The 18,584-nt window shown below is 40.6% G+C and overlaps 1 protein-coding gene across 1 annotated transcript in view; it reads right to left on the reverse strand.

The window, feature by feature from the left end:
- Nucleotides 1-4,616: 4,616 nt before the first annotated feature.
- The window catches only part of ADHFE1 (alcohol dehydrogenase iron containing 1), a 39,951-nt gene continuing 25,983 nt past the window's right edge, over nucleotides 4,617-18,584 (reverse strand). Inside the window, exons 13-14 of the mRNA XM_056110087.1 lie at nucleotides 13,338-13,495; nucleotides 4,617-5,201 (exon numbers count right to left, since the gene is read on the reverse strand). Of these exons, the coding sequence (XP_055966062.1) occupies nucleotides 5,118-5,201; nucleotides 13,338-13,495 (242 nt within the window). The 3' untranslated portion in view covers nucleotides 4,617-5,117. The remainder of the gene's footprint in view (nucleotides 5,202-13,337; nucleotides 13,496-18,584) is intronic.

An 18,584-nucleotide genomic window follows, 5' to 3' on the forward strand; every position in this document is an offset into this window, starting at 1 on the left:
CTATTGAAAGCATCCAAATTTTAGAACTTGAAACAGGGTTATTTTAAAGTTACCTGTCCTGTTCAGAGTTTGATGATGAATTTCACCTGGGATAGCCCATGGCAGGGGGCAGCATTTATTTTGCATAAATGGACAGACAATGAAATCGCAGTCTAAGAAGCAAGGCACTCCCACCCGCAGCTGCAGTAATTCAACCTAGGGCTTCAAAAACCAATTTCAGTTCTTTCAGAGTGGCCTGTCTCAGGAGATGCCTCTTGAAGGCTATTGTGATGGTGATGGCTGAATGTGGCCGGGCTTCCTCAACAGCTCCCAAGGGACAGGGGCAGCTGTCTGGTTGCGTGGGGTAGCTGGTCATCGGAGACACAGCAGCCTGTGCAATGTTGACCCGGGGGTGAACAGTCCCCTTTCTCATGCCCAGTCCCCGGAGGCGACAGTCCTTCATTAGGGTACAGTTTCTAATCCAAACAACATTAATCTTTCTCAGGGTTAAAAGGCCAGTAGAGCAATTCTTGTGCTTGCTCGGCACCCCTGTCCCATGTCGTTCTCCACTGTACTTGTTATATTACAAGAGCAGACTTCACTGACCACAGGAAAGACCCCCACAGCTGTCGCCATAGTGACGCCAGTGCCAGGCTCCACTCAGTCCTCCCTAAGTTTGGAGAAGGGACAAGTCTATACAACACATCTATTCTGCTGTATTTGGGCACTTAATAATCATGGAAATGTGGCTTACTGAAAATAAATTAGTGTTTTATTTTATGGCATAAGTATCCAGTATGTGCATTATCTAAAAGAAAATACCTCTCTCTATGATAGTTTTGTGAAAGTAACACAGATTTTTGAAGTGTGTGTGTGCGTGTGTCTGTGTGTGTGTGCTTCCACACCTGGTGGTGCTCAAATACTATTCCAAGTTCAGTGCTACGGTCATTCCCTGGTATGATCAAGGGCCACAGGGTACTGGAGAGCCTACTAGGACTTCAGCTTGCAAGACAAGCACCCTAGCTCTTGAGCTATCTTCCCAGCAATTTTAATACTATTGCCTTAGCAACTAAATTAATCTAAATTAATACATGCAAATGGAGCTGTGATTCCTAAGACCATCTCAATCTTTAAGGAAAATCACTAAAAAAAAAGAAAGAAAGAAATAAAGAAAGAAAGGAAGGAAGGAAGGAAGAAAGGAAGAAAAGAAAAAGAAAGAATGAAGACAAAATAAAAAAAGAAAGGGAGGAAAGGATTTGACCCGTTGACTTGGAAAAATGCTTTATTACCTCAGAAACCTCAAACTGGCTTACAGAAATGGGCCTAATTTCGTCTCTCACACTCTTTTGATAGCTAAGAAAGATATATTTTAATATCTTTTTGATAGATAGTCAAGAAACACATATTTCCTATGTTCTCAAGTTTTAAGGACTAAAATGATGGGTATTAAGATAAAAAAAAAAGTCTTCTTAAATCTGTCTGTTTAGATTTGACCTTTAAATTCTTCCCCTGCACAGTCATTAGCAGTCTGAACACCAAACAGTCCTCAGAGTGAGTCATGATTAGACATCTGGCTACTGGTCGTCAGACGTCAAGCATTTAAGAGAGTCAGAGACAGAGACAACATTTTCATATCAAATTATTTTACATTACATTTCCCAAAGTCATACCTCACACTGTGAGTAGGTCATACATCAAATTTAGTCTTTGACATTCAAACTAGAGGCTTTGTTTGAAGGATGTAAGGGTCAGATAGATCAAGGAATTAGAGCAAGGCCAGGGGCCTTGATCCCCAATTCCTAATGTCACATCATTTGGCAAACTATATTACAAATATTTGAACTCTCTCTCTCTCTCTCTCTTTCTCTCTCTCTCTCCCCCTCTGTATGTGTGTGTGTGTTGTTTTTGCTATACACAGTGTATTCAGAGATATTCATTAACAACTTTCATTAAAGTTTCCTGACAGACCTTAGATTGGTATGGTTTTGCTGTTCTATGATTTATTCACATAATTTCCACTTTCAGCACCCATAGTTCTCCTGAAAAGTTGAAGAGAATTTTGATTAGGTATGGTCTACAAGGCATAGCTAAAGGTCTATTGATATTGTCTTATGCTTGCTTTTTGGTCCTTGGTATAAACTATTTAAATGCTATTTAAAAATTAAAAATGTAATAGGACCATATCTAAATAAAGAAAAAGTATCTGCCATATATATGTATATATCACTGTATCACTGTCATCCCATTGTTCATTGATTTCCTCTAGTAGGCACCAGTAATATCTCCATTCATCCTAGCCCTGAGATTTTAGCAAGTGCCAAATTGGAGGCTCTTTCAGGGTCAGGGGAATGAGACTCATCTGTGTTACTGGGTTTTGGCATATCAAATATGCCACGGGGAGCTTGCCAGACTCTGCTGTGCAGGCAGGATACTCTCGGTAGCCATATTAATTCCTATATGCATATATATTTATGCATATATGTATATACATATGTTCATATGTATAAGTATATGAATATACATATATATTCAGAATGACTGGAAAAAGATATCTTTTGGGTGGATATAATATGAACAAATATTTTCTTTTTTATTGACCCATGTATTATCTGTTTTGGGTACTGAACATGTTTTACATTTATGGCTAGAGAAAACTCCCCCCAAATTACTTAAAAGTTGTTCTCAAACAAAATACTGCAAAAGAGAGTACAGCATGTAAGGCACTAATCTTGTATGCAGTAAACCTGGGTTTAATCCCCAGCACCCAATATGTTCACAGAGTCAGGAGTAAGCCCGAAGTAATCAAGTGTGGTCCCCAAATCCAAAATAAAGTAAAATAAAATAAAAGTCATTTTCAAGAAATAAAGACCTTTATAAAGTAGCACTGTAGCACTGTCTCCCTGTTGTTCATCTGTTTGCTCGAGCGGACACCAGTGACGTCTCCATTGTGAGACTTGTTGTTACTGTTTTTGGCATATTGAATATACCAGGGAGAGCTTGCCAGGCTCTGCCATGCAGGTGGGATTCTCTTGGTAGCTTGTGGGGCTCTTCAGAGGAATCGAACCCAGGTCAGCCGCATGCAAGGCAAACGTCCTACCCGCTGTGCTTAAAATCGGCCTGAGCAATTTAAATGGAACATTAATGTCCATTTAAAAAAATCAAATGTAATTATATATACATTGTTTATTTGACGAAGACTTTAATCTGATTTTTAAAAAATGAATAATGGGTGAGAGAAATAGTACAGCAGATAGGGTGCTTGCCTTGCCATATGGTCTCCTGAACACCGCCAGGAGTAGTTCCTGAGTGCAGAGCCAGATGTAACTCCTGAGGATTGTCAGGTTTGGCCCCCAAACCAATAAATAAATAAATGAACAAGACAATAAATAAATGCACAAATGCACTGAGAGCTAGACTGCCAAAGTTAGAGCAGTGTGGTAGCCTTAGTGATGAAAGATGAGTCATTGAAACTTCTGCTGCTGCATCTGGGAATTCAGAGGATCACGTCAAGTGGACCTGCAAGGCTGAAGTCTGTCAAGTGCGAAACTTTTGAATGCTTTTTGAAACTTTTTGCTTTTGAATGACTCTCTATTCTGGAAATTAGAAAAATCTTTCTAAATAGGAAATTAGTATCTAGGCCATTCATATTTTTTCTTAAAAGAGCAATCTATTCAACAGGAGAATCAATTTCTCCTATTTTATATTGTAGAATTTATTTTGCCTTTCAATCATTAGTTTCTCTCGTGTGGATTTTTTTGTTTATTTTTCTCCCTTTGTTTTTGGTCTCTGGGTCACATCTGGCTGTACTCAGTACTTAATCCTGGTTCTGTGCTCAAGGATCACTCCTGGTGGTGCTCAGGCAACTGTATGTGGAATCAGTGATTGAATGGGGGGTCAGCTGCGTGCAAGCCGAAAGCCTTCTATCTCCCCCACCCCCACTTCTCATATAACCCTTATACTCTCTGGCCATAATTACTTGTAATTTTGTAAAATAAGATGACTCTGACCTAAAGTGATATTTATCTCTTTTCTTAGACCTCTTGTAAAATTAGAAAACACACTTTTTTTATAAACAAATCCAAACAATGCTAAGTTCAAAAAATAAGGTGAAAGTAAAAAATATAATAAACATGTCCTCTTAATTTCTATGTTTTAAATTCCATTTCTCTAGTCATGTAACTTAAAATTTTGATATATTTCTTTTCTGTCTACATGAATTTTGATATAATTTAGAAAGTAAATCAGATCATATTAATAAATAATTGGTCTGTTCACTTTTTTCCAATTCAGTGAAGTATCATGAACATATTTCCAATAGATTCACCTCATTTTTTTCTCTCACTCCCTTCTTTTCCTTTTACCTTTGCTGTTAATGTTGTAATGCCCGGGGGTCACCCACTTAGGTTCAGCACTTGCTTGGGGTCACATACGTTGGTTGTGGTCCACAGAGATCATGTAGAACATGTAGAAACTTGTGGAGGTGCTGGGGATCATACCTGGAAGTGCCACTGGCATCATAGCAAGTGCTGAGGGAAGGAATCACAGTCGATCCTGTTAGGTAGGTGCAGGTCCACTGATCCACCTTCCCAGATACTTCCTTCATTCTTATTAAACAGCACTGAAACATTTCATTAATTAATATACTATGATTTATTTATTGCATACTTTTAGTAAATATTTAGGTTCTGTCAATTTGAATTATTGGATACACTGCAGCCAGAAATATCCTTGCCATTTTCTTTACATATCTGTGCTAGTATTTAAATAGCTTATTGGCATAAGATTATTGGTATAGTGTATATGCACTGGAATTTTTTTATAGATGCTGTATTATTACCATTTGGTATATGGTAGGGGAGGTGCAGTCTTCCTGATTGGGGGTAGAAATATGAACCCTTGAAGTCTTGTGCATGCTCTGATATACTGGATATTTCCTTGGCCCATTTTATGGAAGTGAGTTGACGCTGAACATCAGAGTACCTTCTGCTGGGTGTCAGTCACATTCACACTAGTAAGAGATGAGTTATGGATAAAGATGAGAAGACCTTGCTCTGACTAGATCAACTTTTGTTATTTAGTGTTACCATGACCAGTGTTTTTTGGCAACTCCCCAGTAATTCTTTCGGTGAAAATGATAATCAATAAAGTTTCATTGATGCTTCAAACAGAGCAGAAAGGTCCTCTTCTGACTGAGGGCGTGGTGCAAGCTTGGTGACCCTTTCCTGAAACAATAAACAGAAGGAGTTTCTCAGCTTTGGAAAGACAGTTTGTAACCTCAACAAAGTTGTGTAGATTAACTTGGTCTGAAGAATCAATGACTTGATATAGTACATATTTTTAAAAATCATGTTTCTTGTTTCATACTCATCTATTTCCAACTCAGATTTATCAAGTGACATCTTTTTTACAGCAAAGCTTTCAAAAGCCAAGGATTTCCAAATGCCCTTTGCTCTGGCGTTTGAGTTTTGCCCAAATGCGTAGAACCAAACCAACCTAGGGGGGGAAAACACCCCCTATAATGACTGAATTGTGTAGGTCAGTAACCTCCACCAGGTTCTCCCAGCAGAGAGCACTGTCCCAGGTACAACTTGTGCTGCCAAGAAAAACAAAACTACCAGGGACTTCAAAGACTGTTTTTCAACTTGGACTTAAGGAGTATTCAAAACGACTTCAGTAGGACATTACATTTCTGCATATGTACAATTAAGTCCTCTTTTTCTGCCCCCCAAATATTAACTAAGACTTTACCTCTACCTTCTCAAATGAATTGAGTGACTTATTTAATTGCTCCAGGGATTATTGAGTCAGCAAAACCTAGCCAAGCATAGCCTTTTACTACTTCAATTCCTATAATGGTTCCTGGATTCCTATGTGCCAATTTCTGGATCTAAGTGAAACATTTTATTTTATTTTTTTAGCTTTAACCCAATTCTTTTTTTATCCCCCCCCCCTTTTATAGTGAAATACCTTGAGATACAGTTACAAAGTTTTCATGACTGAGTCATAAAATGATCGAACACCCATCCCTCCACCAGTGTACATTTTCCACCGAAGTCCCCAGTATCCCTCCCCCCATATCCCACCATTCCCTCTTGCCTCTACGGCCGACAATTTCTTTCTTACTCTCTCTCTACTTTGGACATTATGGTTTGCAATACAGATACTGAGAGGCCGTCATGTTTGGTCCTTTATCTACTTTTAGCACACATCTCCCATCCTGAGAGATCCCTCCGACCATCATTGACTTAGTGATCCCTTCTCTATTCCAGCTCTTCTCCCCAGCTCATGAAGCAGGCTTCCAACTGTGGAGCAATCTTCCTGTCCCTTGTCTCTACTGACCTTGGGTGTTAGTCTCATATTATGCTATTTTATATTCCACAAATGAGTGCAGTCATTCTATGTCTGTCCCTCTCTTTATGACTCATTTCTAAGTGAAATATTTTAAATGTACAGATTTCTTTGGTACATTTATTCAGTTGGTTTGGTTCAATTTCCAAGGGTCCCTCAGTCTAGTTTCTTGTGATAAGCATTAATTTTGGAGCATATTTCCTAGAAGACGGACATTCTTTGAGGGCAGAATGTATTCAATTTGTGTCCAATGCCTGTCAAAGTGCCCGGCACACAGTACATACATGCTTATCAGTTATTATTATTTGGGTTATTGTAGATGGTAGGGCTGGAGCGATAGCACAGTGGTAGGGCATTTGCCTTGCATGCAGCCAGCCTGGCCGAGCCGGGTTCGATTCCTCTGCCCCTCTCGGAGAGCATGGCAAGCTACCAAGAGTATCTCGCCCTCATGGCAAAGCCTGGCAAGCTACCCGTGACTTATTCAATATGCCAAACACAGTAACACCAAGTCTCAAAATGGAGATGTTACTAGGCCCGCTCGAGAAAATCGATGAACAATGGGAGGACAGTGTTTGTTTGTTTTGTAGATGGTAGAATGGGGGTGAGATGGCACCTCACAATTTGTTTATAGTAGGGAGAGTGCTTTAAATTGGCATCTCCTATCTTACCTACCTTAGAAATAGCATTGAGTCACCCAGGCATAAACCTAGGCATTAAACTTGATTTCTAGGAGTTTAAACTTGATTTCTAAGAGTTAAATTTGATTTCTTTTTCTGTTGTCCAGCAAGTTCAACCCTTCAGTAAAGTTGGCATAAATTCAATCCTAATCCTCAATACCACCACTTACCCACTGGTCCTCTCTAATTTAAATAAAAGTCACCTTACTTTAAAGGTCTTTTAATGGTCTGTGACTACTTAAGAACAGGTCATTTCCTCCACTACAGCCAGTTATTTTTTTTCCCAGTAAAAATATGACCATATCACTCCCTTGATTAATATTTTCTGATGATTTCCACTGCAATTAAAACATGACCATTGAATGCCACATGATCTTTTCCTACTTCTTGTTTGAGCACTAACCCTTTCTCTATCAATTTATCTCATTTAGTCTCATCGGTTCACCCTCAGTCCAATGACAATTCTAATCTTCACACATTCTCAAGACCCTTCTTTCCTTCCTGGAATTCGTCTTCCAAATCTTCATATAGCCGCCTCTGGTTCTACTTAGAAGCTTCCCCTAACTACTCTTCCTGGAGTTCTCTCCACATTGTATCCCATGCTATCACTATGTCATTACTCAAGTTTTTTTCATACCACTGATAATTACCTAAAAGTAATTTTTATCTTTTTATCTTATTTATAGATTTGCTTAAATGTCCATGGTTTGTCTGTCTTCATGAGAATGAAAGTTATATGAGGGAGAGGTTTTTATTTACCTGCTCACACTTTACATTCCACACAATATAGAGATAGCAGAAACTCAATAATTATTTGTCAGGTAAAGAGAAGAACAAAAAGAAGGAAAGATGAGTAAAGAATTTACTCATTATTTACTCAATTTGTCATAGAATTTACTCAATTTTTCATAAAATAGCAGTAGATGTAAAGACCTTAACATAAAAGTTAAAACTTTATAACTATTAAAAACAGACAAAGGAAAATATTCATAGCACTGAATTTTTTAGATATGACATCTCAAACATGGGTAACGGAGTAAAAAATAGACCCAATCAGATGATCGCAAAATGAAGGCGTTTCACGCATATCCACCAGATAAGAAAATGGAAAGATGACTCATGAAATAGAAGACAATATATATATATATATAAATCATACATCTAACAAGGGTTAATATAATGTCAGACAAACTAGTTTGTAAATTGATAAGGGCTTTGAATAGATTTTTGTCCAAAGAAGATATATAAATAACTAATAAGCACAAGAGGAGATGTTGGCCCTCAGGAAAATGCAAGCCCAAATCATAGTGAGTATCACTTCATACCCATAAGGGTGTTTATTTTAAAAAAATTTAAAAATAACCAGTGATGGTGAATATGTGGATAAACTGCAATTGTCATGTATAATTGTTGGGAATGCAAAATGGCACAGCTAATATGGGAAACGGTTTGACTGTTCCCCAAAAGGTGAACATAGAATTACCATATGTCCCAATAATTCTTTTCCTAGGTACAGACCCAAAAGAAATGAAGCTCTGATCCAGAATTCACAGCAGCACTATGCAAAGTAGTTAGAAGATGGAAACAACCCAAGTGTACTTATTCAAAGAATTAATAAAAATAATATGGTACATAACAATAGAGTGGAATATTAGTCAACCACATAAAGGAAAGGAATTCTGACCCACTGAAACATTATATTAAGATAAATAGAGCAGGCAAGCAGTAAAGAACAAATACTGTTATGGTTCCGCTTATATGCGGTACTATAATAGGAAAATTCATAGGAACAAATACTGTAGCACTGTCCTGTAGCACTGTCCTCCTGTTGTTCATCAATTTGCTCAAGCGGGCACCAGTAACGACTCCATTGTGAGACTTGTTACTGTTTTTGGCATATTGAATACGCCACGGGGAGCTTGCCAGGCACTGTCATGCAAGTGAGATACTCTCGGTAGCTTGCTGGGCTCTCCGAGAGGGGCGGAGGAATCGAACCCAGGTTGGCTGCGTGCAAGGCAAACACCCTACCCGCTGTGCTATCGCTCTAACATAGGAACAAAAATAGATCAAAATATAGCAGGTGCTTTGGAAAGGAGTATGGGCGGTTATTTTTTCCATTAAGCAACAGAGCAGAGTTTTTATCTGAGATGATTAGAACATTCTGGAAACGGATCTAGTAATGGTTGCAATACATTGTAAATAAACTTAGTGACATTGAATCATACACATAAAATATATAAAATGGTAAACTTTGTTATATTTCATTACAATTAAATAAGAAAGAATAAACAGATAGGCAAGATATAGTGGACAATATTGATGAGTATAGGTGCAGATAAGGTAAATTCTGATTTATTAGTAGATTTCTAAGAGACCCTAAAGAATACTAAAATCTAGCAAGGCAGAGATTTTTTCTCTTTTTGGTCACACCCAGCAATGCTCAAAGGTTACTCCTGGCTCTGCACTCAAGAATCACTCCTGGCAGTGCTTCAGCCACTATATGGGATGCCAAATATTGAACTTGGGTTGGCCGCATGCAAGGCAAATGTCCTACCCGCTGTACTATGCTCCAGCTTGCAAGGCAGATATTTGTTCATGGTGACCTGTATGTGTATTTGTATGTTAGTGACAGGGTCAGAGTTCAGCTATAGCCAAGGTTTATCATCACATTTTATTTCTTTTGGGAAAGAATAGGGGACACACACAGCAGTACTCAGGTATACTCATGGCTCTGTGCTCAGGGGTCACTCATGGTGGTACTCTGGGGACCATATGTGGACCTGGGGAATCCCAGTTGCAGTTGGCTGTATGCAAGACAAAATGCTCACATTTTCGTATTTAGAATGGAAAAAAGACTTATCTGATTAGCTTAAAGACCTTTAAAATTATCCTGTCCATCACTGATGAAGCAGGTATAGGACTGTAGAAACACTTTGGACTTTTCTTTCACTTTTCCAATCCCCAATGGTTGGTTAAATGCGGATAAGGACATAAAGTATTTGCTATATACCCAGTCGTATCATCTGTCACACAAACGTTTCAGCAATGCTGAAAAAATTTTAAATTATTTATTTATATGTGTTTAAGACTGAAGGACAACTGATTAACCTAGGCATTGAAATAAATTCAAACTAATACCTTTAGCACATTAATAAAATAACCACATTTCAGCTGGCCTGCTCGCCAGGGAGTGGAAGTGCTCATTCTGGTAGACAGCTCTCCTCAGTAGTGCAGTGTTTTGATTTGAAATGTAAATGTTTCTTTCCAGAGGTTTCAGAAATCCAGCTTGGAGGACTAATTTATTCTTGCCTGCTCCCCGTGAGCCTGGTTACGGCAGTTGAAGCCTCTGTACACAGGGCTGCTATTTGCTGCCACCACTATGGGCCGCGGTGTTTGGTCAAGAATACTGGCCTGGTTGTTCTTCTCAGAGAAAACTGAGCCTGAACTGCTGAATGTAAAAGAAGCTTTATCAAATGTTAACTACGTGAAATAACTTCTTTAGTAATGTGCTTTGCAAGAAAATGTGTGTTCCTCTTAAATCTTGTGAATACTTACTAGAAGATACTACTAAGTGAGGATCAGTAAGTTACATGTATAAAATTCTGAAAGTGCCACAGTACTCCTGTAAAAATGTTCAGTTTCCCAAACAGTAAAAACAGTAATAGCAATAGCAGCAACAACAATAATAATAACCACCACTACCAAATACCCCATCGTAGTTCTTCATTTGTGAAATGAATAGTTTATTTCTAAGCGTTCTTCTAAAGTTGATGACATGAACTCTTTCTCTTTCTTCAAAATGGAATCCAAATAGAGCTAGTGCTATGTAATGAAAATAAACTGTTTCCCTTAACCATGGACACAACATCAAAGGAGGAAAAGGCAACACACAGATTAGAGTTGTTTTATGAACACAGCTTGAGGAAATCCTGGTTTCCCACTTTATGCACAAATCTTTCATTAAAAAGATTCAATTTTCCTAGCATTCTTTGTGAAACCAATAAACTAGTTTAATTAAGGTCTTGCTATCTATGATTTCCCAGGATGGTAGTATACTGAGGCATTCAGAATGATGCTTAATTTACTTGCAATGTTAGTGCGTGGTTTCAAATATTAGTCTGGGTTTGTTGCTGTCTGGAACAGGTTCTAAAAAGGAAAGTCTGAGCACAGTAGAGAAAAAACAATGTGGGCCAATGGCTGGAAAATGCATTGCCACGAGCAGTTAAATCAACAATATCATATAGCTTCACCTGAAAATCATGCATATGATTCTTAGGGGCTGACAGACACATTTTCCCTAAACACTTTTCTGGCTAGAAACAACTGAACTTTTCAGAGGACCTCTTGTATCCAGGACACGCTCTTTGGGACCACGCTATAACAGCCAAAGGCAGTGCTGGAATCCCGAAAACCACTAAATTTCTGGTTCACCTGGACAGGCTGTTGTGGTTCCACATTTAGCTGAGCCCTAATAATTATTTGTAAGAAAACTTAACAGGCTGTTACTGCCATTAAGACATCAGTCCTACTAGGATAGAAGTATACCCGTTCAATATATTTGCTACTCCAGGGGCACAGTAAAGGTGATGAACAACAATGAGGTCACTCCCCTCACACAATGTAATCTGTACTTTGGGTACACAATGTTTCTATTCTCATACCCTCATTGTATGTCTAAATGACCTTCGCCTCTACCATTTTGGATAGGACGGGAGATGTAAACACAGTGCACACCGAGCATTTGTAACTCATGTTATAAATTTATAACATTTGTGGCAAGTTGAAATGAACAACAAGGTTTTGGTCTATTAGAACAGGATGCATAAGGGTATCTAGTCTTAAATGGAGGAGAGATCCAAAGGGTGAGAAACTTAAAAAAATTTTTTTAATTGCATTTTATTTTAAGTACTGTGGATTACAATACTGTTAATGGTAGGATTTCTTGAATAAACATGCTGACTCTAAATCACTGTTTCCCAAAGTGGGTGATATCACTTTGTAGATGGTGCTGGAATGATGGGTGTGTGGTGGGGGGGTAGCATAGCCTCAGGTGCAGTTGCTTAACAAAGATAGATTTCCAGGGGACACTGAGTAATTTTTTTCCCCTGAAAATTGAGTGGTAGGCCAAATAACTTTGGGAACTTCTGCTCTGAATCTATTGAGATTCTACCAAATATGGAAGATGCTGGGCTGGAGCAATAGCACAGTGGGTAGGGCATTTGCCTTGCACATGGCCAACCCGGTCAACCCGAGTTCAATTCCTCCACCCCTCTTGGAGAGCCTGGCATGCTACCAAGAGTATCTTGCCCACACGGCAAAGCCTGGCAAGCTACCTGTGATGTATTCAATATGCCAAACATAGTAACAAGTCTCACAACGTTACTGGGCCCACTCGAATAAATCGATGAACAATGGAAAGACAGTGACAGTGACAGCGATGGAAGATGCTGTCACTGGTGGTGGTTTTGGAATTGAAATGTTTTATGTCTTAAATTATGTTATCAACAGCTTTGTAAATCATTTTAAAAGATTAAAAATTTTAACTTTAAATTAGCAAAAATATTTTTACCAAAAATGAAGCTCAGTTGGGGCTGGAGCTATAGCACAGCAGGTAGGGCATTTGCCTTGCACGCAGCCAACATGGCTGACCCAGGTTCAATTCCCAGCATCCCATATGGTCCCCCGAGCACCGCCAGGAGTAATTCCTGAGTGCATGAGCCAGGAGTAACCCCTGAGCATCGCCGGGTGTGACCCAAAAAGAAAAAAAAAAAAAGAAGCTCAGTTAAATTCTTCAACATCTTAAAAAATAGAAAGAAAACAAAACAACAAAGTGCCATATATGTATATACATACATACATACATACATACATACATACATACATGAAATATGCAAAAAAGTGATTCTGTAATTGGCCTAATTTAAAAGCCATGTATAGTCACAAAATAGCAACTTGTAACTCTTCATGATGGAAAATAACCTAGTGGCCATTTTTTAATAACTTCACATAGTTTTATTGGGAACTCTTGAAAGCACAGAAATGAAGGAAAAAAAACTTAAACGGTACCTCAAAATAAATTGGGTTGTTTCTGCTTTGAATTTGTATAAAGGATCCATTCAGTCACATCATAAAAGCTTCATATAAGCCAGTTTTGTGGAGGAATAGGAAGGTGGGGGAGCCTTGATCCTTTCGGGGACACTGCTGTGTGGTGGGGGGAGGAAGCTGCTCGAGGATTCTGGGTTTTCCTCACCCCTAATTCTCCCCAGAAGGAACCACATCTTTCCTGCAGATTTTTGCTTCTTAAAACGGAGTGTGGCACGTGACATCTCTTACCTGGGGCAGTGTTCCTTTCACCAATGCAGGAATATCGGTTGTGGAGTAACCAATGGCAGCCAGACCATTATCAACATCCAGATCGAATAAGAATTTCCGGAGTGCGTCTGCTAAAATAGGCCCAGCATCTGTGCTTCTGGCAGTGCGGGTATCAGCTCCTAGAAGACACAAAGTGCAGACTGTAGAGAGGTGAGGAAGCGGGCCCTGGGGAAACTCAGTCACAAGATAGCTGAATACACAGCCTACTGTCAGCTGCCCAACGCCAGGACAAGGGCGCTGCTGTGCCTCTGCATGGAGGCTGGCCCAGTGGTCAGCCCCGCAGATGGACTCTGCCAGCCTGAGAAACCCCGAGAGCCTCTGTAAGAGAGAAGAGCCTCCCTGATAGAAGGCAGCTGGGGGGAACATTGACTTGGCTCTCAAATTCCCAGTGGGCTGTTTGCCCTGTGCGTGGGGGTAGGAGGAGGCACTGAGCCAAAGAAGCCAGAAAAAGATGGAGAGAAAAGGCGAGATGAAAGCATCGATAAGAGGGAAACAGTTGATGTGCCCAATGCTTGGAATTTGCTGACCTCTAGAGGTTCAGGTGTGGGTTGGTTCTTTTCACACATCGCAGGAGACAGGCCCTTTGCAAACACCCTATTAATTGTCACTGTCACTGTCACGGTCACTTTCCTTCTGTTGTTCATCAATTTGCTCAAGCGGGCCCAGTAACGTCTCCATCATGAGACTTATTGTTACTGTGTTTGGTATATCAAATACAGGAAAACAAGAACTCCAAAATTAACTCCCGAAAAGAAAAAAAAAGCATGAAAAAAATGGAATATATTTGGCCAGGGATGGAAATGGTCCCGCTTGATAGTTACAAAAATTAAGAGTGAAAAAATTAATATTGGGGCCACACTCTGCAGTGATTAGGGTTTATTCCTGGTTCAGGTGTCAATCCTGGTGGGGTTCTGAGAACCATATGTGGTGCCAAGGATGAAATATTGGGTTAGTTGTGTGCAAGGCAAGTGTCTTGCCCACCGTATTATCTCCCCAGCACAAAACTTTTGATTTTGGACTCATGCCCAAGGGAAAGGCAGAGTCCTCTAAATAAATATAAAAGAACAAGTTGGACTGAGTTAAGAAAACAAGGGCACCCCAAAAAGAGTATTTATACTCTGCAGATAACATATTAGTAAAGGAAGAAGGTTGACAAGGGCAAGATTTGAGCATAACACATGGGATTGTAGCAGACAGCAGCCGAGTCAGAGGTCCTGCACTGAGACAGGGGGGTTGCAAGTCCCCAGGTGCAGAGACTGATCACTGGTCCTCCATAGGGTTAGGGAACTAGAGAGAGCACAGGGCAGAACAAACAAAACCTTGAACTAATCTATCATGTCAGTTATGTCATAACAGGAATGCTCTCTCAACAGAACAAAACACACCTGCCAAACAAGAAGGAGAAATCTGGGTGTGACCCAGCCGAGAAGGAGCCACCATCCCCATCCATAATATGTCTGGTCAATTTCCCAGAATCCCCCACGTCAGGATCCACTTCCCCCAAAGCATGTGTGAGCCATCCAGGAAGGAACCTAGGGCTCACCCCTCCGGGGAGTGGTCCCAGCTGATGAGAAGGAAACTCAGATACCAAGGACTGCAAGCTTGGCTCTCCAAACCCCACAACTGCACAGGGCGAGCGAAGCAACTACCCAGGGTCTCTGTGCCCCACTGCCCTCCCCTCCAACACTCTTCTCACTCTGCTTGCTCATTTCCTAGCATCATTTTTTCTTGGAGTGTCAGGCCTACTTTTGTTTCAGACCCTACTTTAATCTTTCTTTCAAGGGATCCTTAGGCAACAGCATAACTCTCTCTCCAACCTTTTGCCTAGCTGAACACATCACTAGGAAATGAAGCACCCTTCCAATGGAATGTTGCATTATATATTATTCAAAATGCCTCCAGTTTCGGGGCTGGAGTGATAGTAGAGCGGGTGGAGCGTTTGCCTTGCACGGGGCTGACCTGAGTTCAATTCCTAGCATCCCATAAGGTCCCCTGAGCACCACCAGGAGTAATTCCTAAGTGCAGAGCCAGGAGTAACCCCTGTGCATCGCCAGGTATGACCCCCAAAAAGAAAAAAAACAAACAAAAATGCCTCCAGTTTAAATCTGTGTCCATGTGCTCTATATTATACAAAGAGAGGTTCCATTGGGGCTAGCTCAGCTGTAGAGCACTTGCCTTGCATGTGTGACACCCTGGGTTCAAATTCCACTGCCAGAAGGTGGGGAGAAAAAGGTGACTATATGGTACAGTTTGTCTCCATACAAAACACATATCAAGTGATTTACTTTTTCTTTTCTTTGATAAACCAGGACTGTTATTGTAATTCAGGAAAAAGTATACATTATAACTAGATATAAAATTGGTTTACCTCATGGTGTCTCACTAATAGAAATTTTAAAAAAATTGGTTTGGAATGTAGCTGGAGGGAGCTAAAACTTGTCTGGCATGGATCCATGCCCCTCTGCATTATATGGAATCATAAGATGGCTAAAATATGGATTAGGTGGCGAGATGTCACATGATACCACACATGTAGGTTTTTATGGATTGTCTGGACTGCAGACGTGACGTATACTATCGAAAGCCCTGGATTTTCCTATGTTGTGTTTCAGAAAAAAATGAGAGGATAGAAAAGAGAATAAATTGGTCTAAAGTTAAGAAAATACAATTATATAGAAACATATTTAATGGTTTAGTATAGAATAATATTCAACAAATTTCCTCTCTAAGTATGAAAGAACTGGTATGAGTTTTTGGCATGGATTTTATCTACCAGAGAAATTGCTTTCTCAAGTGATTTTGCTAACTGCCTGGAATGTTAGCTTTAAACTCTCTAAGAAGTTTCCATCTATCAAACATCTAGCCTACTATTCGTGCTCCTTCGTATTTATTCTGTTTGAATATTGTTAATGGCTGCTGAGTCTCAGACATCTGCCTGAACAGCTGTATAGTCCAAAAGGACTCGGGGCACAAGATCCTTGGGAAAGAGGGCCCCAGGTTTCCAGCAGTCCTTGCTGGGAAATGGAGTCCCTGGCACCACTTGTCTGCAGAGTTTCTCTCATTACCATTTCCAGCCCAGCACCTGGAACTGGGGGAAAGAACAAACCTCCAAGTGTGAGTGCCGCATGGAGGGGGACGCACATATGCAAGGAGGTCTGCGGTCACTTCCACCTTCTTGGAAATCATCTTTCCAACGGTTGGTGCTGGGAGAGCACAAGGAAGTCTTCTGAGCCCTTCCCTTCCTACTCTAAATACTAATCTGGGGGTGAGATGTTTTGGAAGTTGGTCAAATACTCAAATCTACTTCAAAGAGTGCCCCTATTAGAAAAATACCAGAATTATACTTAGTCTTAAAGCTATCCTAACTTAAAATTATTTTAAGATTCAAAAGGTATGACGGGGGCTGGAGTGATAGCACAGCGCGTAGGGCATTTGCCTTGCACGCAGCCAACCTGGATTCAATTCCCAGCATTCCATATGGTCCCCCGAGCACCGCCAGGAGTAATTCCTGAGTGCACGAGCCAGGAGTAACCCCTGAGCATTGCCGGGTGTGACCCAAAAAGAAAAAAAAAAAGGTATGATGAACATTACAGATATTACTTATTCTCAGACTAGTAAATAAATGGTTTGTAGAGGACTTTTTATGGGTTTGGGGGGCAGAGTGGTAACCTGGCTGTACTCAGGGATTACTCCTAGCTTTTTGCTCAAGGATCACTCCTGGTGCTGCTTAGAGAATCATATGAAGTGTTGGAGTTTGAATGTGGGTCAGCCTTGTGCAAGGCAAACCTCATCTGCTATATTATCTCTCTGGACCCTACTTTTTATTTGTTTTTGTTTTGGGCCATATCCAGTCTCCTGCCCCCACGCCTGGCTATCCCTCGCCGGGACCCTTGGAGGGGAGCAGGTTGAGCTTTCCTCCCCGCCCTGGCCAGGGTCCCGGCAGCCGAAGACCTCCAGGACCAGCCACCACCATGCTGAGACCACTCTCCGCACACCTGACGGTACTGGCAGAGGGACAAAGCCACGTGGGTTCTGGGGCCGAGATCTCCAAGCCTACTTGGATTGGAGTCAAGCATCCTCCACCCAGATCCTCCAAATTCCAGTAGGCGGGGGTCACACCCACCAACTGGCCCCCTGGCGCCGTGTAATCCCATCAGTGGCCAAGACTCTGAGACTATAAAAACCAGCTCCCGGAACAGCACGGCCGCATTTGCGGTCGCGTGACATCTTATTATGACATTTCATTCCTACTTTGACAAACTGGCAGGCTACCGAATGTAGCCTGCCCACACGGCAGAGTCTGGCAAACTCCCCGTGGCATACCCAATATGCCAAATACCAGTAACAATGATGGGTCTCATTCTCCTAAAGAGCCTTGAATATAATCTCAGGGCTAGGATGAAGGAGACGTTACTGGGGCCTGCTCGAGGCAATCGACGAATAACAGGATGATCTGTGATCCATATCCAGTGATAGTTAGGGATTACTTTTGGCTCTGGGTTCAGGGATCACTCCTTGAAGAGCTTGGGTTCACATGAAGTGCCAGAGATTGAACCCAAGTAGACTACATAAAGGTAAGAGCCCTGCCTGCTGGCTTCAGGATTTTTAAAAAGGTAAAGTTTCTAGTTGTATAGAATCTCTATAACTGAGGATTTACTGTAACTTTCTGATTTAGATATATTATATGTTAAACATGGCAAAATTCATTTATAAGTTTAAACAAACAAACACTGTACTCCCGTTGTTCATCGATTTGCTCAAGCGGGCCCAGTAATGTCTCCATTGTGAGACTTGTTACTGTGTTTGGCATATTGAATACTCTGAGTAGCTTGCCAGGCTCTCCGAGAGGGGTGGAGGAATTGAACCCAGCTTGGCTGGGCTGGCTGTGCGCAAGGCAAACGCCCTACTGCTGTTCTATCACTCCAGCGCTCTAAGTTTAATAGTATATAAAAAGTTTTATTATTTTAGAGACAAAACCATTGGTAATACTACTATTCCACATTTCATGTAAGCAACATATGGCTGCATTTCATTGCTAACTGATTATTAGGAACAGAAAATGATAGATTTTAGAGTATTTTAGGCAGGTCATTAACATTTTATTATTAAACTATCTCAAAGCAACATTTCCCAGTATTTTTCTTTATGATTTACCTGAAATCTTAGTGTATGTGCTGCTGAAGTGAGCACATGATTTACCTTCAGGTG

The sequence above is a fragment of the Sorex fumeus genome, unplaced genomic scaffold (genome assembly GCF_029834395.1).
Source record: "Sorex fumeus unplaced genomic scaffold, SorFum_2.1 ptg000002l, whole genome shotgun sequence".
Classification (NCBI taxonomy): Eukaryota; Metazoa; Chordata; class Mammalia; order Eulipotyphla; family Soricidae; genus Sorex; species Sorex fumeus.